This window comes from Ursus americanus, chromosome 26 (genome assembly GCF_024610735.1).
Source record: "Ursus americanus isolate L20-20 chromosome 26, mUrsAme1.1.p, whole genome shotgun sequence".
NCBI lineage: Eukaryota > Metazoa > Chordata > Mammalia > Carnivora > Ursidae > Ursus > Ursus americanus.
Window position 1 is genome coordinate 13,237,354 of NC_142152.1, and position 26,283 is coordinate 13,263,636.

At 33.6% G+C, this 26,283-nt stretch overlaps 1 protein-coding gene across 18 annotated transcripts in view; it reads left to right on the plus strand.

Moving 5' to 3' along the window:
- Positions 1 to 26,283, plus strand: part of GPHN (gephyrin) — a 603,483-nt gene that overhangs the window by 430,858 nt on the left and 146,342 nt on the right. For all 18 annotated transcript variants that reach the window (XM_087856022.1, XM_087856023.1, XM_087856025.1 and 15 more), the window contains one exon: positions 25,018 to 25,060. In XM_087856022.1, the coding sequence (XP_087712148.1) occupies positions 25,018 to 25,060 (43 nt within the window). The remainder of the gene's footprint in view (positions 1 to 25,017; positions 25,061 to 26,283) is intronic.

The window sequence follows — 26,283 nt, forward strand, 5'->3', positions numbered from 1 at the left end:
TTTAAACAAAACTGAAGTCAGAATCTAATGTTATTAATAAGTGAGTTGTACATACCCCTCTGATTAAAGCTTCTTCATCTATTACCAAGACACAAAGGGAGTATTGGCAGGCAAGTCAAAAGAAGGATCAACATATAAATTTCCAGTGCTCTTTTTTGTTTTTATTGTTCCTATCCAGTAGTGAAGGAAATTGACATCAAAGTGAATTTTACTCTTCACTGGGCTGATGCTCATCCTTCTGTTTCTTCATGTGCCTTTATGTACCACAGACCAGCATTTTGTCTCCATTTCTCTTCTTCTTTCTTAACCCAATTGTCTCTTCTATATGGGAGGTAATACTAATACATGCTTGCACAGCTTCCAATAAATTACATAAGTTTAATGAATTCAAAATAGGTCATGGTCATATGCTGCTTTGGTTCATACTCATAGATTTACAGACAGATTTGGTTTACTACCAATCCTGCTCTAATTTTTAAACATTCAGATAAATATCTTTTTGACTACCAGCAATGTAAATTTTCTTTGCTTGTTCGCACAAGCATGCATTTGGGTATAATGAATTGCATAACCTAGATTTCAGTAAATGGAATTATCAGTTTTCTCTGGTTACCTTTTATCCTCCTTTCAAAAGCACTACTAGGTAGTTACCCAAAGAATACAAAAATACTAATTCAAAGGCATGTATGTACCTCAATATTTACAGCAGCGTTATCTACAGTAGCCAAATTATGGAAACAGCGCAGGTGTCCATCTACTAATGAATGGATATGGAAAATGTGATATATATATATGTATATATATAATGGAATATTACTCCACCGTAAAAATCTTGCCATGTGCAGTGACATGGATGGAGCTAGAGAGTATTATGCTAAGTAAAATAAGTCAGAGAAAGGTAAATACCAGATGATTTCACTCATATATGGAATTTGAGAAACAAAATAAATGAGCGGGGGTGGGGGGGCAGGAAGAGAGGCAAATCAAGAAACAGGCTCTTAACTATAGAGAACAAGCTGATTGTTACCAGAGGGGAGGTGCTTGGGGGACAGGTGAAATAGGTGATGGGGTTTAAGAAGTTTGCTTGTGATGAGCACCAGGTGTTATATGGATGTATTGGATCAGTATATTGTATACCTGAAACTAATATTACACTATATGTTAACTAACTGAATTTAAATAAAAACTTTAAAAATAAAAATAATTCAATTACATTCCCTCTACTACAAAAAAAAAAAAGGGACTTCCTTTCACAACCAGGATTCCTTTCACAACCAGGATTCCTGATCCAAACCACAGAACAAGAAGTGATTTGTGTGGCTGTTTTCTCAAGTTCCTGCAAAGATGTTGCCATTCTAGATTAATGAAAGAGAAGTTAATTCATTACAAACAGTGGATATATAGTGCATTAAGGCTTAATTCTCTCCTAGAGCTGTGAAAGATACGGTAGTTCTGTCTCTGCTTTTACATAGTTCAGTACTTTTAAGCCATTTGGGAAATCTCCATATTATCTTTTTCTTTGATACTAAAATCTCTAAATAGCCTCATGCATACCATGTGATTTTCAGATTTGAGAATGTGAAGGATGTTTTTATTTTGGAGGGTTTTTTTTTTAATAAACTCCTATATTTTCCAAAAGAATTAAGAAGTTTAACCAAAGTTCTCACCATATTCTAAAGATGTTCATGCTTTGGCAGTTATTAATATTTTACTGGTTTTCTCACAGTATTGAAGTAAACTTACTAAAGATCAATTCAGCATAGTACTTAGAAGTTTCAGTTTGTGCTACATTTGAATCCCAGCCCTTGATCTGAAACCCAATCCTGCCTCTTACTAGCTTTGTAATATTAGGCAAGTTAACTTGTCTGCATTTCATATTCCTATAAAATGGAATGATACCACCATTTTAGGGGACCTTAACTATTGAATTGGTGCAGTGCCAGATATGAATAAGTACTCAGTGATAATTATTATCAATACCGATTGTTATACCAAAAATCCAAAGGTTAAAATTATTTTTAGCTTGAACTAAAATATGTGAAACATATTATCTGCTACATTTGTCACACAGTAAAATATGTTTTGCATTATGGTTATTAGTCACAACCTGACTAAAAAATCAAGTATTAGCACACTATCAACTGGACCTAAGTTAACATCAACATTTGTACCATTCCTGCTTTGCTGCTTTTTCCTAACCATTGTCAAAGTATATCGAATATGATATATATAAACATCTATTTTTGAGATGCGTCTTTCTTTTCATTCAGCCAGTTGGCTGTCTTCTCTGGTTTTTCTTGTCTTTTTCTCCAGAATCATAAGAATAGTACTTTTTTATTGTAATTGTTATTTTAGGGTAGGAAAAAGTTTTCCTCGATCCTCTTAGGATCCCTGGTTGTGCCTGAAAATTAAACTGACAAAGACAGATTAATAGGAGAGAAACATAACAATTTATATAATGTAAGTTTTACAGAGCCTTCATTAGGAAATGAAGACACAAAGAAATAGTTAAACCTGAGTGTTTTTATGCCAGGTTTGATGAAGGGAGGACAGTCATGGAGAATTATGATGGGGCAAAGGATATGAGCTAAGGGTAGTAAACTGGGGGAAACTTAGAAGAACTGTTCATTTTGATTCTTCTCAGTGCCCCTCCATCCTGGAGATAAGGATGCTCCTTTCCTTGGGGTACAGGGAAGGCAACTCTTATGACCTGTTTCAGGGGTGAAGGGGAGGGGAAGAACAGAGAGACCCTCTTGCTTCTGCCATTTTCTCAAAATAACTGAGTTTAAATTATTCAACATGCTAAGATGCCAAATTTTGGGGTAGCATGTCCTGAACCCTATCATCCTGTTGTCCATGAATTTCATTATATGTTATTCTACAGGTACCTACCAACTTATAGGTGGGGCAAAGCAGTTTCCCATGAAAATAACTTTATAAATGGTGACCAGATTTCTAGACTACTGTTCATAACTGAAATAGCACTATAGTTTAACTGAACTGAGAGTCAAATAGACATATGTGGATTAATGTAGAAATCTGTGTACTATTTATAACATTTCTTGGGAAAATGCATTTTAACTTCTAACAGAATCCAGCCTACTGAAAGACATTTTTATTCTGACAAATTCTGAATGGCAACAGAATCTTTCATCCTATTTCTTCCCTCCAACAGCTCAAATGGGGCATCTTCCTTAGAATATCCATTTACTAGGGGAAGGTAAAGGGAGAGGTAAACTGGCAATTTGGGACAAGGACTTCTTCACAGCATCATCAGTCAGTGTTTGTTGAATGAATTTATAAATTGGATGTTGATATCAGGGGTTTATACCTATATAGTTAAATTTCAATAAGTTTCTATTGGGTGGTATTATTATTTCTACTATCTTTCTAGTGAATGCTGATATTTCTGACTTATTAAATGCCTTCTTCGTCCTTGCAAATAAGATACAGATCTTTGAGCCAGGTGAGCAAAGTAAAATAAATATATGACTGTTAATTAAAAGAGGTAACTTCTATTGCCTGGTCTATTCATGAGAAAGCTAATTCATAGTGAATGAAAATTTTAGTGGTACAATTTTAGAGGAATTGGGTCTCGATTACGTTGTGTGCATTTTGCTTTCTACTTAAAAGTTCAGCCAAAGTGCCAAATGAAGGTAAAAAACATACGTTGAGCTTGAAAGTCTATAATGGACTTTGATGTCCTGAGTAATTGTAAGAATTCAAATCAATACGGTTGTTATTCTTACTTGGTTGTTTATACTTTCAGTTTTGCTAATACTATCAATAGTCATGATTAGTCATCAAGTATCTATTGAGCATCTACACTACAGAGTAGACATTGCCATATTAGGTATAGAGAGACTGTAGCAAAAATTAATTATAGGTCCTCGCTTAAGGATTTTACAAATTGGCATATTGTCTATGTTTTAAATCATATTTGTGTGTTCAGGCTGTGGTGTTCAGGAATAGTACTAGAAGCAGTGCCTTTGGCTCTGAAAATTAAAACTATTCAATGTTAGCATTAAAAAAGTCTATAGGGGGACACCTGGGTGGCCCAGTCAGAGGCTCAGGTCATGATCCCAGGGTCCTGGGATCAAGTCCCGCATCAGGCTCCCCGTTCAGCAGAGACCCTGCTTCTCCCTCTCTCTCTCTGCCCCTCCTCCCTGCTTGTACTTGCTCTTTCTCTCTCTTTCTGACAAACAAATCTTTTTTTTAAAAAAAAGTCTGTAGGAAAATCATCATTCTTCAGTCCTATGTTCACAAAATAGTCATGGGGGAGTTATTTTAAAATTCACCAAATTATTGAGTCCCATAAAAGAACTTGCTTAGGGCAGATTTTCTTAGAATAGATTTGAGTTCTTGGGCCTTATTATATAACTTTAAAAGTGCCATAATATTTCTTTAGGTGGGGCGCCTGGGTGGCTCAGTCATTTAAGCATCTGCTTTTGTCTCAGGTCATGATACCAGGGTCCTGGGATCGAGTCCCACATCGGACTCCCTCCTCAGCTGGGAGCCTGCTTCTCCCTCTACCTTCCACTCCCCCTGCTTGTGCTCTCTCTCTCTCTCTCTTTCTCTCTCTCAAATAAATAAATAAATCTTAAAAAAATACATTTCTTTAGGCCACATTTTTGTCTGTACAGAGATTACATCAGTGATTCTAACTTGGTAGTAGGCTTATTTAACTTATTCACCAAATACAGACCTCTTTGGTAAAGAGAGATAAAGGCAAAGCATGATATTACTCTTTATTAACATTATTTATTAGAGGAAAATGCAAATTTTCACCCTTTAAATGCTCTGCTTTACTAAGTTATCTAACACATTTGATTGGTATAGGAGACCCTGAAAGAAAGGACTGCAGTATGCAGTATAGGTCAGAATAAGTAACATATAGCAAAGGAGATACTGTTTATGTAAAGTAATTTATTTTTTTGAGTCCATTCAGTTGAATGTAAGGGCATATTTTGAATCCTATGGAATCCATTTTAATCATACTAATAGTCTTTCCCATGTATTTTTAGCCACTTACTTGTGTTTATCTAATGTTTCCTACCCAGTTATACAATTGCAGCTATCATTTTCCAAATTAGATTAATCTAAAATAATCCTATGTATACTATGCTTATTATTCAAGAGGTTTTTTAATATCCTTTTTATCTTTTCACAGCATCTCTAAGACAGAATTTTCATTTTATTCTCATTTTTAACAAACATTACAGAATTAAGAATTATAGAGAAGTGTTGAGCGCTTTTCCACAAGATGTACCCTATCATCATCAATATGCTAAGCTAGAAATAAAAATGGAGAATGTACGGTATCATTCTTTCCATTGGTTTTAAAAGGTTCAACTTGTATAGTTACATATATATAATGTCAGTATTTGATAGGTATGCTCATTTTTATCATACTTATTTACTTCTCTTCAGCTTGAATATTTTGGGAACCCAGTCTCATGTTCAGTGACGTATTTTATATCCAGGAGTAAGTATCAATGCATTGGGTGATAAATTGAAACCACATACAGCCTTTGAAATACATGTACCTGCGTCATTTATGAATCTACCTTTTTAAAATGCATTTGACTTAATTTTCGTGTGACTTTTGTTACTACAGAAAGTGAAGAATTCTGAAAAATAGTAAGGTTATTATACAAAATATATAATACACAAAATATTATTTAAAATAATATTAATATATAAAATATACAAAATATTATTACAAAAATAAATATTATTTATAATAAAACAGCTGGATATGTATTATGCATAGGAAAACTAATATTGCATATATCCCTTGGAATTGAGAAGGCAGAAAAAGTAGGTATGTTGGTACTCAAATGTTTTGCATTTTAAGGGGAAAAAAAAGAATGAATACGAGAGGAAGGAGAGGGGAAAAAAAGAAAGGGAGGGATGAAGAAAGAAAACAAGCCCTGGTTTTTCATTCCCATTTCTGCTTCAGTATTTAAAGAACAGGTAATTTATTCTGACTTTCCCATATTAAATAGTTCAGTGCATAAGCAGGAACTTATAGAACAAGAGTGAATTCAGAAAGACCTTAAAGATCTTTTCAGATTCATGTTCCATGAAATCCTGAAAGGGATTTAGATTCATATGGACTTTTATAGCCATAGTTTTCAACTATATTAGCAATTTTCCTTTTCTAAATCTTCCTTAGGATCAGAAAAGGAGGGTCTATTTTTGAAATTTTATCGATGCCATTCTGCACTCAATATTGCCTAGAATCATAAGAATCATCTTGCTCCTTCCTTTTTTATTTTTTATTTTTCCTCTTTGACAACTTGCTATTATCCCAGCTCACAGCAATTAAATCTAATTCTGTTTGGGCTACCATGCCTAAGTGTTCTTGTTAAGAAGCATGGATGGACTAATGCATGGCTCTTTGAGAAGGCTGCTGTGTATATCTGCACTAAAAGAAAACTTATAGCAGTCTAGCCCTTTTAATGCAGTATTGAAGCTGCAGTAATTAATGACGAACTTCTGTGCAGTGCTTGACAGAGAAGGGAATTCCTCAGTAATAAAAGTGGGAACTGAGGCAGAAAATGGTCTTCTGCAGTCAGATTTTGCTAAATTAGTCACAGGTACTTCTCAGTAATGGAGAAAGGCATCCCTTCAAAGGACACACATGAGTGGGAGAGTAGAAAAGAGGAGAAAAAAGAAAAAAAGACGCCATTGGACCCTGCAAGAGGTTGTTAATGAGGAAATATTGAGTCAATCTTCAATCTCAAATATTTGGCTGAGTCTAAAATACTTTGGGTCCAAGTAAGACTGATTTTAATTGTCTTGCCATCAGATTTCATAGCCTAATCATCCAGCCTTAAATATATCAAACATGACTTAATTTCGTCATATCCAAGACAATTCCAAACTTTTTAAAACAAACTTTATAGCCACCTTTAATATTTTAAATGGGAGCATTGGTTTAATGATCAAGTGATCAGCACCCTTCATTAGTTGCATTAAGCATTATCTCGTTTCATATATGCATGTTTTACTTACTGGAAAATAAATTAAACTGGATGCTATTTTTCCAAATGGGAATTTTTTTTTCTTTTTTACTTTCACATTACAGTTTCATCTCAAAAATGTGGAAACAAGCAAATTGTTTGGTCCTGAAATTGAACGTTTAATCTTTATATTCCTAAATCATTTTTGTGGGCATAAATTATTAAGTTTTACTTAATTTATATCAGGATGTTCCCAATGAAAATTAACGTTAGTACAGTAATTGAACCAGACAGCTATCAATTACTCCAACCTTTGATATGTAGGTTAATGAAGTTTAAACAAACAAAAAGTGGTGTATGAGCAGAAGCTCAGAAGCATGTAAATGGCCTCCTTTAGCTCATTTCCCTTTATACATAGCAAGTTTATCTGTAATCTCCCCCAAGTCATATGTTTTAGAGCCGTGTTACACAGTTCAAGAGTTAAAGGACAGGGGTGCCTGGGTGGCACAGCGGTTAAGCATCTGCCTTCGGCTCAGGGCGTGATCCCGGCGTTATGGGATCGAGCCCCACATCAGGCTTCTCTGCTATGAGCCTGCTTCTTCCTCTCCCACTCCCCCTGCTTGTGTTCCCTCTCTCGCTGGCTGTCTCTATCTCTGTCAAATAAATAAATAAAATTTAAAAAAAAATAATTTGGTTTAAAAAAAAAAGAGTTAAAGGACAAGTCAAAATAATCTTGGGTCATTCATTCAACCTCAACTGCCACCATATAGCAAGGGTCTCTGTAGCCATTCTCATTATTACATGTCAGTAATAGTAGCATTTCTAAAGTGTTCTTGGGCATGTAAGTACCACTCTTCAATCCATCTCTATCATTACCCTTTCACTTGTAATTAATTGACAGTTAACTTGCAGTTGATTAACTTTCAGATATAACTGAACTCTATTTCAAAGGCTTTGGTCTGAAACATTCCCCAGCTAGAATTATCTAGTTGGACTTTGTTTTACTAAGTCATTTATTCTGGTAGATGCAGTCATACTGTCATTGCTTTAAGTTATGTTTGAAATCACTTTGGCTTCCTTTTAAACATCCCATCCACAAAGGGAAATTTTGCTGCTGCTCTTAAGATTAGTCATGATGTGATTCTGTCTTTTCTCTTACATACACACACACCTTTTAAAATTTTGTAAGCTGCATTTTGAGTATGGCCTATTGACTTTTCAGATCAAAAATGATATTGGTGTTTTTAAGGTCTGCCATGTGTTTTAAAAGTTAAAGTAAGAAATGTGAAGAGAATATAAGAATCCCCATTTTGTTATTTATTACCTCATTTCCATTCACCCACTTTCTTACTGCAGTTCCCTACAGTTCACTTTTTCTGTGCTTCTTTTCCCTTTCCTTGTGTGTGTGTGTGTGTGTGTGTGTGTGTGTGTATGTGAGTGTGTGCATGTGTGTTTTTACAGAAACTACCTGTCTTCTTTATCTCTAGTAGTTTCTTGTTTTCCTTTCCTTTTTCAATGAATAATAACCCAACCCATCTCAGCCACTGAGGAAAGAGTATTAACCTTAATAATTGCTGTTAAAATGAGTAAGTATATCTCAGCTTGCTGTAAAGGAACAAAATGGGATGAGCATAGCTGCTTTAGTGTTGGACTGTGGCAACCCAGCCATATACTGTGCCTAAATTCTAAGCCAACCTAACTCACAGGAATATGGGAGAGAGAATCTAGAGGAAACTAGGATAAATGAACTAGGTATAATATTTCTACCTGTAAAATTTCTAAGTTATACAGTGAGTCTATGAAAAGACTATTTATAAAAAAGAATGTATGTGCCTTTTTCACCTTAGTTGAGTTAAAACATAATACTAATGAATCCAGGGTTACAGACTTGTAAAGCCAGTTAACTTCACAGCTGTTCTCTCATTATAGACTATAAACTTATCCTAAATATTTTAATACAGATATGTATGCAGGGGAAAGACTGAGGAAGGATGTGTTGATGGTTCAAAATAAATCCATCAAAAATTGAATGAGACTGGTTTTAACAAAAAATGTAATGGTCTATGTTATACTAAATTTTTAAAAAATCAAATGTCCATCATTTTCAGCAGTTTCTATTTTTCTTTCATTTTAAATAACTTTTGTTTTTCACGTATTCTGTGAAGAATATAGATAAGCAAAGAGAAAAAAATCACTCTTGAACTCCCGCATGTTAATTGTTAAAACTTAACAGAAATAATAGGGAAAGTGAATTAAAGAGAGGAGAAAGTAGGAGTTTCCTTAGAGGATATAGAATAAATAAAGAATAAAGAAGCATATATAGAAAGAATAATTATCACCAAAGGATTCCCTATGTGGAAAATATTTAAGAATAGCTAGTGTATAAGAAATTTAAGAGTTGGGGGGCACCTGGGTGGCACAGCGGTTAAGCGTCTGCCTTCAGCTCAGGGCGTGATCCCGGCGTTATGGGATCGAGCCCCACATCAGGCTCCTCCACTATGAGCCTGCTTCTTCCTCTCCCACTCCCCCTGCTTGTGTTCCCTCTCTCGCTGGCTGTCTCTATCTCTGTCGAATAAATAAACAAAAAATCTTTAAAAAAAAAAAAGAAATTTAAGAGTTGGAAAGCTCTGGTGAATTAGTTTCTGCAGAGTCATCGTATTCCTCATTTAACACCCGAGCAATGCAGGACACAGCAAAGCGACCTGAAGCAACGCTGTGAAGCATAGAGGGAGTAAATTGTTTAATGATGAACCTGTCAGGCAGTGGTTACAATTTAACAACATTCTCAATTAATACACAGTGAAGGAAAAAACAATGAAAAATATATGACTTGTAGACATTGGCGTTGTGTTTGTTCTTAGACAAGAGGGCAAAAGAGTATCCAGATGATCCCAAATTCCAAATTTGAGAAATCTGTGCTAAAAGGTTTATGGGTATTGGCAGCTTCATGTAAATGTCCTTTGGTGAATCAGTTCCCTTTTATCTTTTTTTTTTTACAGTTCTCATTTTTGAATGAAATATACAATAAAGAATAAATAACAAACACCCATACACTGATCACCTAGATTTAACAAATGTTCATGTTTTATTGTAGTTTCTTTAGATCTTTTAATATGTTTTTAATAATTAAGGAATTATGACAAAGTTCAAGTTCCCTTTGCATAGAATTTTCATTATATAAGAGCAATACATTATATGATAGAAAATTAGATATATATTCATTGCATATATATGGCATATACTAACCCTGCATTTGAATGGTGCTGTATTTCTCAGGATCCCTTTTGCTCCTGTGACAACCTGATATATTCCTGCTTATATTTATTTTTAAAGTAACACTGGTTTAGTAGCATTTCAGTGATTTTTGGTATGTGCTAGTGGAAATAAAATACACACATACACATATGATATGTTATATATTGTTGGAGAGGAAGAATTTTCCTTTACCCTTCAAAGGTTCTTTTGGCTGGTCTAAGAATTAAATTGACATGAGACAGATTAAGAAGAGAAAATTTTAATTTTGTACATAAGAAAATTTCACATACATGAGAGGTTCAAAGACAGGTAAAATGAGGTATTTATGCCATTCTAAGCTAAGAAATGGGATAGGGATTTGGGCTTCAAAAGGAAGGAAGGCAATTCACAGGGCAATAAGAGGAGGAGATGTTTGATAATTCTATGTTTGCCCTGCTGTACAGATAGGTCACTAATATAAAATTTATGTGTGGTAAAAACTCTCATTCTGGGAAGGACCCCCAATTTAAATTCTTCTAGGTAGTTAAGGGAGGGGCAGGGGTTTCTCTTGAGCCCACTGGATCTTGATTGCCTTCAGCTCAAAATAGTCCACATGCTTATTTGGCACACTTTGAGGATATTTGTTTGAACTCCTTTAATAAGCTATGTATATACTAAGTATATGTGTATATGTACATATATGTGTAAATGTGTATGCTATACACATACACACAAATATATATGATCATTTTCCTGTTTATTGTGTTGAGACAGCAATAAAATAAACTGGCCAGAAGTAAGCAATATATCTCAAAAACTGCTCTTAACTTACCCCAACCAAGCCATAATACCATAGATTTATACTAAAATACATAGGAAATCAAAAGGAATAAAACAGGAATGCAAAAGTAACAAAAGCACTAACACAACCAAAACACCCCTGGGCATCATTAATAACATTGTTCTGTTCCAAATGAAGCTTAATGTGATTTGGACATGGGTATTGATGATTGATGATTAACAGCATAGATATTCTTTATTACTCAGCTTTCACTAGTTTCCCTGTATGTTATATAAACTTTGAAAATGCCTCAACACTTCTATTTAAGTATAGATCCACTTCCTGGAGAATACTAACAAGTACAGTAGCTATCACAAATTAATAATACAGTATCACAAGAGCTTTTATGCAGAAATTTACAGTAAAACTTCAATAAACATTAAAGTATTCTCTTTTGTCAGAGCTCCTTCATTGATTTTTATGAAATACCAAATTATTTTCAAAACACATTTTTTATGTCCTACTTAGCTGGAAACCTAAGTCTGAACACCTACTATGTCTCTTTTTATTACCAATATTTGGCCCTTCTGACAAATTACAACACTTTTCTTTGGTCTGAAAGAGGTTGCAAACAGTTTCCAGACTAAGAAGGATTGAGGAGAGCAGTTGCAGTACTTGACTTTTGACAGTTGATATCATAATCATCATAGCCATTATCATTCTGTCCTCTATTATTATCATTCTCACCCCTGTTATTATCATCAGACATTATTAAATGTCAGGTATAGATCAAATGTTCTACCTGCATTCGTTTATTTAATTTTCAAAACAATCCTATGACGTGGAAACTCAACAAAGCATGAGCCTTTGCGTACTACCAGCTATTCCCTCAGTCTGGAAAGTTCTCATCGATCTTCCTCTAGGTGTCTCAGATCTTAACTCAAATGATACCTATTCAGAGAATTCTTCCTTGTCCACTCTATCTAAAATAGTTATACCCTATTGCTAATCACTTTTTATCTCATTACTATCTTTTATTTTCTTTATAAGCATTTATTACTAGCTGAAACGCTCTTACTTACATATTAGCTTAAGTGCTTATTATCTGTCTACTCCTATTAGAATGTAAGCTCCATGGTAGCAAGGTCCCTGTCAGTCTTACTTAGGTTTTAACCCCTGCACTGGCATTGGGTGTATGCTCAAGACGTATTTTTTCAGTAAATAATTACCATTACCCTGATTCTTGCATGTGTGGAAACTAATGCTTAAAAAGTTAAAGAAATTTAGCCAAGATAATGTAGCTGTTTTTTGTCTGCTTAAAGAAGGAGTCATTGCATGTACAAGTCTCTAGCTTTAGCATATCAAATTAGCACATGTTCTTGGACCTACAGCTATCAGGCCTACGTTGAGATAAAAATTTGCACACATCTAATATAATCTTACCTATCCTCTTCATTCTGAGAGTGAGTTATATAAATAATATAAATATGAGCTTACACTAGTATGAGGGAATAGAACCAGTAATGTATATAGAGAAAATGCAAATTTTGCAAGGTAATTAAAGTGGACTGAAACAACTCAAACTACTGATAAACCTAAATTTAACAATATTCTAAGAAAGAATATCCCTTCTTCTTCAGGCTTTTTCTTACACATGATTTTTTAGCTTTTTCTATTTAAAAAAAAAAAGTCTAAGGAGGGCACGTATTGCATGGTGCACTGGGTGTTATATGCAACTAATGAATCATGGAACTTTACATCAAAAACCAGGGATGTACTGTATGGTGACTAACATAATATAATAAAAAAAATTACTATAAAACTAACTAAATAAATAAATAAAATAAAAGTCTAAAAGGAAGCTTCATTCAGAAAATATGCATACTATATTTTAGCTTTGTTACATAGTAATACATGGTCAATATATTTATCTTATATAATTTTTACATTATCTTGCATTTCTTTGATTGTAATAGGTTGTTCTCTTTCCTGTAGGAATTTTTCATGACTGAATCTTGACAAAATAAAGTTTATATTCAAACTGAGTTTTCACTAGATTTGGGTAAAAGAAACTATGAAAATTTTTTGTGTATTAAACCTTGGAAATTATATTTTAGGTCAGATTTTTAAAAGATACAATGTATATTTCATATAAATGTATTCCATATCTAATATGGTAAACTATATTAATATTAAAGTGACTACAGTTGGTATTTCATACAATCTTAGAAACCAAAGGTATGCACTAGGAGACAAACTCTCAAAAATAAACCAGAATTCAATTAACAGACAAATTCTATTAATAGGCATTCCGAGGCCATAAAGTTCTCAGGTAAAACTGTGAAAGACTTTGAATAGACGAAAATGATTTTTGGCTGTCTTGTCTAGGGCACCCTCTGGACCATCTCCTCTTTCATTGTCTGAGCTGTTGTACAACACTAAATTGTAGTATGTGAATAGTAATGTAAATGATCCTAATCCATAGAAATGCACATTGTGTCTATTTGGAGATGCAACTGATTTTTGTTCAACTATTCTGAAAGTTCATTTCAACATTCCTGATGGTCCATGTATATGGTTTTTTTTAATTCTTTTTTGGACCAATTGGAACATTTTTCTGGTCCTCTTATTAACACTTAAATAAAATCTTTGACATATGTTCATTTTATATTTGTACAAAAGTCATGAATTTATATGTTTGTTTTTTTTTAATTAACTTTTGGGACACCTGGGTGGCTCAGTCGGTTAGCATCTGCCTTTGCCTCAGGTTGTGATCCCAGGATCCTGGGATCAAGTCCCACATCGGGTTCCTTGCTCAGTGGGGAACCTGCTTCTCCCTCTGCCTGCCACTCCCCCTGCTTGTGTGCTCTCTCTCTCTCTCTCTCTCTGACAAATGGGTAAATAAAATCTTAAAAAAAAAATTAACTTTTAACGCAGTTATTCCTTCTTTATAAGCTAAAAGTTCCATTTTAATGGCAATGGATTTGCTGCTTTTCCATTTGATTTAGTCCAGACATGCAAAACTTGAGAATTCAGAGAAAATGGAAAGGACATATGTAATGTAAACAAACTATATCTGTAAACTGTTTACTTGGTTATATCATAAGAGGCTTGGTTAACATAATATGTACCACACAGAGTTGCAATATAAGGCTTTAGAAAATTTAGTTCTTATCTCCAGTCCTCAAAGGAGTATCCTAAACATTTTCTAAATCATTGCTACTTTACTAATACGGTGTAGAAAATGTCTTTGCCTTTGTACATTTTTCTATGTGCCATATGAATGCTAGCCAGGCATTTAGAAAAATAAAAACTGCAGTATAACATACTTTGATTTAGAAAGGAAAACTATGTAGCCACACTCTTATGGTGTATTATACTCAGTAGAAGCAGGAGTTTGGGGGTTTTTTTAATGAACAAATAAGTGATATGACATGACATTTAAGAATGTGTAGGGGAAAAATGCGTAAGGAAGGAAAATAATTTTCCATCTACCTTTCTGAGTTCTTGGCTGTGACCGTCTATAACAAACGACAGATTAACAAGAGAAAAACAAACAAGTTTATTAACATGTATACCTCATGTATATTTGGGAGTAACTCCCCAAGATAGCCTGAACCACCAGCTTAAATACCGTGTTTAGCTAAAGACAAAATAAAGTGGAGGCAGAGAGGCCAGTTATGGGGAGGTTATCAGAAAAAAACAGTAAACAAGAGTAAGGTTTATTAGACAGATTTAAATCCATGCCTTTTCCATTGATAGCATTTTCTTGTGATTTAGATCATCCTTTTCTAGGTGCAGAGAGGGAGATACCCTTATAAATGGAGATTTCTTTTCTAAATGTAAGTTTCCTTTACCAAATGATAACTTCTACTCTGTTTTCAGAACTTCTGTGTCTACTGTCTCTCAAAATAATCAGCTAAAATAATCTTTATGCCAAAAAGGCATATTTTGGGGTGGCGTATTCTACTCCCCTTATGTGCCACCCCCAAAATATGACATATTGATTATTTTCAGTTAAAGTTACTTAAGAAACAGCCAGTTCAAGAAGGACACTCCCCAGAAAGCAGGAAATAAATCTCCTGTGTGAAAGGTACCCTCCCTGTACCAGAAGGGGAGAAGACATCCTTACTACCAGAGATAGGGATTTTAGCTCCAAGAAGACTACATACACAAACCTTATTTCTTCACTGATTTACCCCCCCCCCCAGCCCACACTCCTTTGTCTTGTCAATTCTTCACAGATTTTTTTGTTTCTTTGTCTAAAAGATATAAAAGCTGAATGCTTTGGTCACTTCTTTGAGCCTCATATCTCTGGGGTTCCTGTACATACAAAATTAAATTTGTTTTTCTCCTGTTAATATGTCATATGCCAATTTAATTATTAGACCAGCCAAAGAACCTACAAGAGAGGAAGGGAAGAGTTTTCATTGTCTATAGCATATTCTGCTACCCTTAAATGAAAACCGAAGAGAATATTAAATCTAGTTAAAAACTCAGTACCTTAAAACTCTATGTTTAATGAAAGCCAATGTGACATTCTTCCAGAAATGCCAGGAAATGATAATAATTACAAATGCTCAATAATTCAGGGTTTCATATTATTGACTATATCCATCTTTTAGGCTCTAGTTCATAAAACTTAGGTTTTCTTTTTTAACTTTCTATTCACAAACTTACCTAATCTTACTTGTTAGAGCTGTCAAAATCACAGAAGAAATTAGTCAACATTCTGTGTTACAGATGCAGAGTATCATCCAAACAAAAGTAACAACAACAAACATAGTAATAGGTAATGCTCATATACCATTCACTGTGGACCAGATACTCTTCTAAATCAAACACTTCACATGTATTAGGTCAGTTTCTTCATAACAACCCAATGAAATAGGTATTTCTGTTATTCTCATTTTATACATAAGAAAACAGATACCTAAAAGAGATTATAACTTACCCAGTTTTATACAACTAATAATGGTAGAGCCAAGATTCAAATCTGGCAGTCTGGTTCTGGAGTGCTACTCCCCAGACTGCATTTCATACCAGTTTTCCTTCACTCCTATATCCACATGCCTATTTTGAGTGGTTCTTATTGCTAAGAGAAATAGTCAAGAGCAAAAAGCCATGAAAATTCAAGGACAGATTAGGAATGCAGTGATTGCCACTGGTAAATTAGAAAAATACCAGTCATTTACTGGTAAACAGAGAAATGAATTTGGAAGTCAGGAGGGCTAAGTTTCATTACAACTTTACTGTGTATAACTAAAGGCAATAACAACCCCTGCTTTCTCATCTCTAGATTGAAGATAAATTACTCTGTAAAGTAGTTAAATATTCATCTAAAGATTGGGAAATGTTGTCAAGAATAATCTGAAATCCCTACAAGTCAAAAACTATTTTATTCAGCTTTGTTATGTGTATATAATTAGGTAATATATATTCCTTGTATTTATCATGATCAACATCAAAATTCTCAGAACAAACATCAACTCAAAAATATTGTTGGTACCAAAGGGAGACCAGCCTGAGATTTACAAATTTTCTAGAAATCATTGAAAATGACTCAATTTAGAATTAAAGCTTTATGGATAATACATTAAGAGTATTCACCATTGATATTCAAATTTGTATCCCTTTGAGTCATGATGAGAACCAGTTCTGTCCTTAGTTATGTTCTACATATCATTGTATCTCTTTGAGAATGAGAAGCTCAACAAGTTACCTATAAAGCAGCATAAATAGGCTTTTGATTTTCAGTGTTCATTATAATTCACATACACCAACTGTGTAAACTGCTATAGTTCCAGCTTCTTTGGAAGAAGTCAAAACTGCAAAAGAAGAATTCTTCACATTTGCCTAAGAGTTAAGAAAATCAGTGGAATTTAAGGCAATAATAATTCATGTATTAGTGGGGAAACATTCAAGAATAGTCCTCTGGAAAAGACTGTAAAATTGTACTGCTTACAAATATTGTCTGTGTGCCTGAAAAAGCTTACATTATACATAGATAATAGCATTGTTGCTCTTATCTGTGATCAACATAGGACTAAGATTTCAAACAATAATTAGTTATGGATATATAGGTGTGTGTGTGTGTGTGTATGGAAGTTCACCTTTTGTTAGAGAGTTTTAAATGTGATGACTTCTAATGATTATTCCATTTAATTAAATATCTGAACCAATGGGAAAAGAGCAAGTGAAGCAGAAATTTTTTATAAGCCTGAGCTCTTTTAACTTTTTGATAAACGTATTTCTTTTTTGTTTCTTAGGTGGTCTATTAAATGGGCAGTTGGTTAATTTCATGACCAATTTTATATAATTTTCTCAAAAAAAGAAGAACTTCTTTTATATATGATTTGATAAAGGGCAGCCCGTGGAGGTAGGAAAGATTTCTTAGAGCAGCAAAATCCTGGAGATAAAAGGAAGCTTGGAAAGTGTCTATTTCAGAGTTTTTTAACCTTTTTTCTCCTATGGAGTCATTTGGGAATCTGGCAAAGCCTACAGACTTCTTTTCAGGAAAGTATTTTTAAACATATAAAATAAAATATGTGGGATTACAAAGAAAACTAATTAAATTTAAAATCATTATCAAAATATCTATGAAAAACAAATTGTGTGATAATGCCTCTTTTAAAATGCATTAAGTAACTAAATCTAGCAGCAAGTCATTAGACTACTCTAATTTGAAATCTTGGTGAATATGAAGAGTATTTTAAGATATCCATAATAATCTGAAGCAATAGATTCTATCATTTTAATGTGGTTCATCACCTAAGCTCATAATGAAAGAAATTAATAAAATTTACTTAAGTTGGTGAATATAAAAATTTTCATTTTTTTCTCCATCCCAGTGAATGGACTCCTGACTTTTATCCACACGTTCTCTCAAGGGCTCCATCATCTTCAGTTGAAACCCCTGGAAACATTATCACTTTACAAATGAGGGATTCAAGTCCCATAGAATTGAAATAGCTTGACTAAAATCATACAACACAGCATTAGATTAATCCTTGCAGAGGTAACTTCAGACCTTAACTCAGCCTTTTGTTGAAGTTTTAGTCTAGAAATTGGCGGTTATAGTCTGTCATTTGTCACTGATTCATGGCATGATCTGGAGCAAATTCTTTGTTCTCGTTGTACCTCAGACTCTACCTAAGTAAATGTGGGTGACTAAAAATCTAAATAAGGATAATAATAATGACTTAGATTTGTATTGCTCTTTTTATTTATAATAGTTTTTACTTTCACAGACAGTATCCTACTTAATTTTCCTCATTTTATGGATAAGGAAATTAAAACTCCAAGATGTTAAATGTCATGTCTAAGGTCACACAGCTAAGAAAAGGATAAACCAGTATCAAAAGCCATACCACTGGACTCCAAAGGACGTTCTTTTTATCATGCTGCCTTTCATGTCGTAAATAAACCAAACCTCTGAGTTCCTCAGTTGAATATGTGTTGTGATAACATAAATCTGATTAAACACAAATGAATTATCATTATGATCAGATGAGCCAAATACTTGTACCCTAATTTATCCAGATAAAGTGATGAATGAATGGAACTATGGAAAAGAGCTTTTCTAAACCATTCTCCATTTTTTATATAAGAATTGAGAAGATAAATAGAATTTAAAAGTCTGAGATTGTAGAGTTGTTCACTTAATATTGTTTTAATCAAAACTGTCTTTCCTTCTGTTTCTGGGTAGGCTAAAGAGGCAAGTAATCTAAGTAAATGCCAATGAGGTCCTTTTTCTCTATCCTTTTAAGTTTTATTTTGATGAGTAAATGATATTTAGAGAAGTTTGTTCTTTCAGAGATAAATCACTCTTAAATGAGTTTAATAGGGTAGAAAAATTAAAGTCAAAAGAGCCATGCTGCATCAAGAATCTCTATCATCTCTGTCATTCTAGTAATGTGACCATGTGAGATAAAGAATATCTTGTTCTCTTAGAAAATAAGGAAACTGCTTAACCTGACCTGAAAGCTTTAGTGTAGAATAACCTTTATTGGACTCCAATGTCACTATTTGACTAACCTTAAGTAATATAAATAGTAATGTGTTTTCCAAATTCTTAAGATCATTCTGTGAGGAGCTCAGGTATGTCTTAGCTATAATCCACATGCTTTTTATATTACATTTCTTAATATTAGCCCACCCAAATAAAAGTCATTTTTAAGATAGTACAGGAGTGGCTATGATCATACTTATAGTATAAAAAATAAATTTTAATCTGCTGAGATGAAAAAAACATGATTATGAAAAAAACTATGATTATTACAAAATAAACATTCAGAATTAGCAAAAGTTTACTCTGTACAAAGAACTATATTTGACATAGTACGAAATGTAAAGAGAATTAAAGTCAGATCCTTTCCCTCCAAGAACCTATAATATATTTCAGGACCCTTATCAATAACTGGAATATGAGTAACTGTGACAACTCTTATAATAGAAGTTCAGATAAGAGGCTTTACGAATTTAGGGGCGCTTGGGTGGCACAGCCGTTAGGCGTGTGCCTTCGGCTCAGGGCGTGATCCCAGCGTTCTGGGATCGAGCCCCACATCAGGCTCCTCCGCTATGAGCCTGCTTCTTCCTCTCCCATTCCCCCTGCTTGTGTTCCCTCTTTCGCTGGCTGTCTCGATCTCTGTCAAATAAATAAATAAAATCTTTAAAAAAAAAAAAAAGAGGCTTTACGAATTTAGGTAAACCTAAAACTCGATTGTAATGATGGTTGTGCAGCCATGTGAATTTATTAAAAGTCATCAAACTATATTCTTAAGATGGGTGAATTTTGTGGTAGGTAAATTGTGTTTCAATAAATATATTAAAAGTTTAGGGAAAGAAGAAATTATTTCTGATTGAGGAACTTTGGGAATAGTTTTTGCAGCTGGTGCGGTTTAAGCTGGATCTTAAAGACAAGTAGTATTTGAATCAGAAAATAAACAAAGGGTACCAGACAGATGAAACAGCTTGTCTAAGGTCTAAAACAACTTCCTCAAGAGTACAAGGAAAATTCTAGAGGAGCTAGTTCAGACTTACCTATCTATATGCCTTAGATTATGTGGCCCGCATTCCTACCAGTACATATGGCTATATGGCTATGACATTTCCAAAAAGTTTTGGTCAATCTATCTTGAAAAACTTATAACTTATACATGGATTTTATTTCTTTCTTTGGGTCAAAAGGAAGAATTTGCCTTCATTCTGAGCTGATGTGGAAGTTACAATGAGAGAGTGTGTGATTACAGTTATTTTACAGTTGTCAGTGCCTCCACTGATCATAGCATAATCACAACTGTCATTTGTTTCTACATTTATAGCTTAAAATCCCTGATACATGTCTTATCTCCCTCAAGCCCTTTAACAATCTTTATTTTCCCCATGAGGAGCTGAGATTAAAGGAGGACCTAGAGCCTAGAATAATAAAGACATGCTAAGGGAAGGTCAAGATATTCTGGCCTACTAAAAATAGGATGAGGGAGAGAAAATGGTGATATAATAATCTTCAAAAATTAAAAATCTAAATTGCATGCCACACATAAACCAAAAAATAAAATAGATGAAGTTAACTACTATCATGAATAATAGGAAAGCAAAGTTGCAATTTTTTTTCTAATGAGCTGAAACAATTCATGTTAAAATAAGGTTTTTTTGACAGTAGAGAAGAGTACATGGGAAACTTAGTAACAATTTCTAAATAGGTAGTCTTTTTTGTTTCTTTTTTTAAATGTAAAAAGATTAAGATTAAATTGCCTTTCCAGACCATTGCCATAGAATTTCTCAAATTAGTAAGTAAGCAGATATACAGAAGCTTAATTTCTAATTTAAAATGTGACTGCTGGGGGGTACAATCATGCTAAAAATAGAAAGAGAGGGCTTTCTTTATGTCCATCAAAGATGACTTCTTTTGTTCTTGTTTGACCCCATCTGACCCAAGTGCTCAGAATTTTTCAGTATAGATTTATTCCTAATATTTGCAAGGAGAAAGAGTACAAATTAGCCTGGTGAGCAGCAAAATAGAGGCAGTTTTTATGAAACCTGAGTTGTGTTAACCTGCAATCAAATATAATCTCCATTTTAATATTTATACATCTTTATATTGTTATGAACCTATTCTTAACATGGGCTTTATTTTATTTGTTTCTCTCCTCCCTCACTTCTGCAAAAAGCAGAAGGGAAAGGATGTTTGTTATTCACACATTGTACCCCACTAACTGGTGTTATACATCTGGCTTCCACTGGAGAGCCCCTGACATCGCAGGGAACGGTGATCAAAATTCCACACATTAGCTTCAAGCTGGGGGCTCGTAGCTACTGCAGCATTGAAGGGGGTCTTTTCCTGGCTTCTTTACAATAAGCATGGTGATGGGATGGTTTAAGGGAAGAACACCTCTCAAATCACGTGACCACTGCTGCGCTTCCGTGTGTCCTGCTTTCTTCATAACAGCTTGGCACTACATTTTTTCCCTGTATCTTAATGGACTTGTGTGTGTACGAGTGGGAGGGGGTGGGGAGAGTTGTCAGTAGATGGTTATACATTATGCATGCATCTTTCAGTGTTAGAGTGATGTGCCTTCCCTTATGTGTCACAGATTATGGTCACAGATTAAATCTTCTGTGTTCCTGAGAGATTGGACTGTCTCTCTTACTGGTGTGAGATTCATGTGTTTTGATATTTACACCCTCAGTTGTTCTTCATGCTGCATTAAACATAAGTAGAAATGTTCTCCCATAAGAGTTAGCTTTTCATGTTGTGCTGAAAAAGTCTTCATTTCTGTGTAGCAATTCATGTTATTATAACCTATGGCTTTCAATTGTACCTCGCATAATGAAGAGCTGACTTTAAACACTGTGCTATTCTTGTTTTGACCTAAGCATAAGGTAAGTCACTTCTCTAACTGTATCTAAAGATTGTGGTTGTTTGTTAAAAATTTTTTCAGCTTTGTTTAAAGCATTTTCACTTTTTTCTTTACCATTTATTACATGCTCTCCCCTCTTTTGTTTTCTGTTTCATGGCTTAAGATTTCTTACTGGACAATGTGATCATCAGCAAAAATTATATTACACATGTAAACACATGTTGAAATGAATTAAATGAATTATTTGATGTCTGAAAGCAGTCTTGATTAGTAAATGAGTACCTATGTTTTCAGTAAGTCTCTTGTGTTTTTCATTTCCTCCATTGACTATAATATAATAATGCTGTTTCTACATATTATTTTAGTTTAATTCCAGCTGAAAGGGGGCTTATTAACACCATAAAGTTAGATGTTAATTATAGTAAAATAATATAATCAAAAAAATAAAGTAATAGATAATCCAATACCATACCTTTCATTTTTAATCCCTTACAAATTTGGGATTAAGTCAGAATCTCAGTTTCATTTTGTTTTTCAGACTTCCCTTTGCTTGTTTGTTTGTTTTTTTTTCCATTGACTAAAAAGCCAGGGTAAGATTTAAAAAACAAAAAACAGTAAACCGTAAAACTTGGGACAGACCTGTGTTACCTTCTTTCTAGTCTATATGTGTGAGAACAAGAACAGTAATTGTTTCTTGACTTTATTCTTTCAAGTAAATCCCATTACATTGTGAGTTAGGTATAATCTTCATATTGGGATTTTATAAAATTAGGTAAATATTATAAAGATGACCAGTTTCATGGTACAAGAAAGAGGGGCAGCTGCTTGTGTATATATATATTTTAAATGTCTTAAAATTATTTTCTTCAGTTTTTTTATATATACTCAAGATCACTAATAAAGAGGTTCATGAAATCATTGATTTTAAGTGATTTCCCTCAAATCTGGGTCGAATAGCCAATGTAATATAAATGAGAAAACATTGGTAATACTGCTGTTGGCAATTTGTTCAGGGAACTGAATTGTTTTTTATCATCCAAATTTCTCTTCCAAAGCCATGAAATATATAATTCTAAACTCAGGCACCACAAAGCAAGATTTTGGGTTTCATTATTAAATTCTTGCTATGAACAAATTTTTTAATTTTTAAGCGACCTAAGGCAGGAGGAGGGGTTTTTTTAATTGCTGTTTTGGTTTGGTTTGACTTTTTTTGGTAAAGCTAGCTAGTTCTTCACCACCATTTCCATTTAGATGTTATATAAATCTGTTGAAACATTTGATGAGACAATTTGAACTACTCATCTGAAATGCTCTGTTCATTATAAATCTCTTGTTTCTATCCACACACTAGCTCCACTCTAGATTGGAAGGGCTTAAAGATGAACTCTGGAGGAATAGAGGCTACGACTTAAGAGTAACTATTACTGATCAAAGGAGCTGCTTTCCATTCGCAAACATTGCTTTGCGCTATGGGTTTGGGCTCCTTCTGTTTCTACATCTTGTTGAAGACTTTCTTGACTTCCATTTGACTTCTTTGAACTCTGTTTTTGTCTTTCAACATTTCCCCCTTTTTTTTCCTTCTCTCTCCCAGATTTTTCTCTCTGTTAGCTTTCTCTTGTGTTCCTTAAACTGCTTTTTAAAATGTAGTTTATCTCTTTATTAAACTTGTCTATTAATTTGTCTATTAGTATTTGTTTCTTTTCTCTTTTAAGGCTCTAGTGGTCTAGTTACACCTGTTTTCGTTCCATGGTATGCAAACTTGCTTGTTTATTTTGCAGCAAGTTCGTTAGTGATTCTTACCCTCTTAGTATGAATTTTCAATAAGAAATAGCAGGACATTTTGCATTTACATAATGTCCCTTTCTATAAGCCCATACTTTCTTATCTATTGTCTAGACTTACTTCCCCAAACTTCTCTTTCTTTTTCTTTTTCTCACTCTCATGTCTTCCTTCCTGTATTTTTGTTTCAAGTAGTCATTAATTTCCTTTCCCATTTGGCCCAGAATTGTTTTTAATAAAACTTCTGAGTTAAAGAATATAAGAATATGATCTTTCAGATGAGCTTCTTCATTCTAGTGTATTCTAAACTAATTAAATAATCTGGGCCAAAAGAGAATAACTTTAACACCTGGAATTATTTTTCCCCTTTTTTTGGTGTGTGTGTGTGTGTGTGTGTGTGTGTGTGTGTGTGTTTCTTGTGTGTATGTTTGTGACTTTTTTTATTGTTGTTGTTTCTTTAAACATTAACAATTGTTCTTTTCAGGGAAGGACAACCATAACCCACCCTAAGTTGCAACATTCCTTTCATAAGTTGTTTCATTACAATAGTAGATTGTGTTAAGCAATAGAAATTAATTTGTTGTGTATATATATCCATTTGGGGCAAGCTGCTGTGGAATGGGAAGAAGAGGTGTGCAGTTTAAGTACAATTTCCTCTGATATTAACAAATGTTAGTGCCATCCAATGTGGCTCTTGAATTCAACACAAACATTTAAAAGAATGTTCCACTTTGACCTAAACTATTTGAATCAAAACATAAAGATTTCTGATTGATAAACTCTATTATAAACACCTAAGAACTGGTAAATAAATAGGTTCAATTTTATTGATTTCCAACAAAGGCATCTTTCATAGCCCATATTTTATTTATAACCAATTATTTTTAATCAGTAAATAACAAAAGTCATTGGAATCACACATAAATATTGTATATGAGGATTTCTCTCTTTTCCCCTTAACATGTATAATTAAAAATTACTACAATGGAGTATTTTCTTATAACTTTTATTGAATTGCATTATTAGTCTAGCTGAGAGCTATCAGAGTGCCTTAGGATTAGGGGTCTGTATTCATAGCTGAATATGTGGTAACATTTTTTTCCATGTACTAATTTCAATGCACATCAATAAAAAATTGCCTTTGGTTTTGCTTCTGTCCCATTTATAATGTTGTACCCCCAATTTTTTTCTAGAAGTGTACTCTTTCTTTACAGTAAGAAAAAAATTTTGAAAATATGGAACAAATGTGATATATTTTTACTAACATGTTATGATATCTGAATATATTAAGCCTTTGCTCCTAAACCTCAGGAGCTTGCCCATTAAGTATGTATACATATCTGGCTATCTATGTTATGAGCCCTAAATTACTGAGTTTATGCTCTCTCTGCAGGTCCAGTCCAGGTGCAGCAGCAAGGAGAACATTCTCAGAGCGAGTAAGTATTTTATCATTTCAGATGGACTACTGAATTAAGAGTTTGTAGTTCAACAGGAAGAAGAGCTAAAAATGTTTTGGTGAAACAAAGAAGAGCAATTGGGGACAGTTTATATAAAGAATATAAATGTTAGGGCTTTCACCTCCTAAAAATATTAGTATCAATATATTAGTGAATATTTTCCTCATCAGTTGTTTCTGGAAGCTGGCAGCAGAATTTTGATAGCACTTCTAGTTGGGGTAGTAATGAGTTCCTCAATGATTCTACAATGAGAACCCTCTTTAATTGCCCACTGCCAAAAATTATTTGAAAACAGACTTAACTGAAAATAATAATATAAATCCACTATAAGAATCTAACTTAAAAAAAGTAAGTGACTCCTGAGAGGAGTCGTAATCATTTTGTAAATATGAATTCCTAAAAGATCCTACCTGCATAAGCAGCATGTTTCAGAACATAGTGCCACGAACGAAGGATAAAAAAAACCTTAATTTTTTTTGTTTGATCACTAATAACATTAACTCGAAGTCATCTAACTTTGTGTATTACTAATTTTTCTATCCTATAAAAAGGAAATGTAAATAGCTTTTCCTTATCTCTATCCTTGAAATGATGTAACATTGAAGGTCCTGCCTTAAAAGTTTTAGGATCCTAAGAGAAAAGTACTATATAAATGCTAATAATTTAGTATTGTTATCTGTCACTTAAAATTAATGATCTCATCCTGTCTTCTCCCTGATCTTTATCAGGAGAAGAAGTACAGGTGGACCATAACTAAATGGGTCTTACTTACACCACTGAGAGTTTTAGTAAATAGAATGATTTATATTTCCAGTAGAATGTCTGTATTACTTAACAATCACAAAAGTAATTGGAGAACTTCAAAGAGATAAAAATTTGTTTTATTTTCTTTACTGTTAATTTTTCCTATTTCTGTGTTGTGCATCTATTATGTTAGCTTGAAACCTTGAGTTGGTAGACAAGCACACTGCAATTGTGTGCCCAGGATCTTTACGTTAGAGTTGTATAAAAGTAAATTCAAACAAACATGTTTAACTATACTAGTGTAAGTTTCCGCAATATTTGACAGACATGTGAATCTGAGGGAGGTTCTTCAATCCCAGAGATGTAACATTCTGTAATCCCTTACTAAGACCTAAATTGAGAAACCTGAGTCATGGGAGTAATGACAGAATATTCACTAAAATAAAACAATACAGATA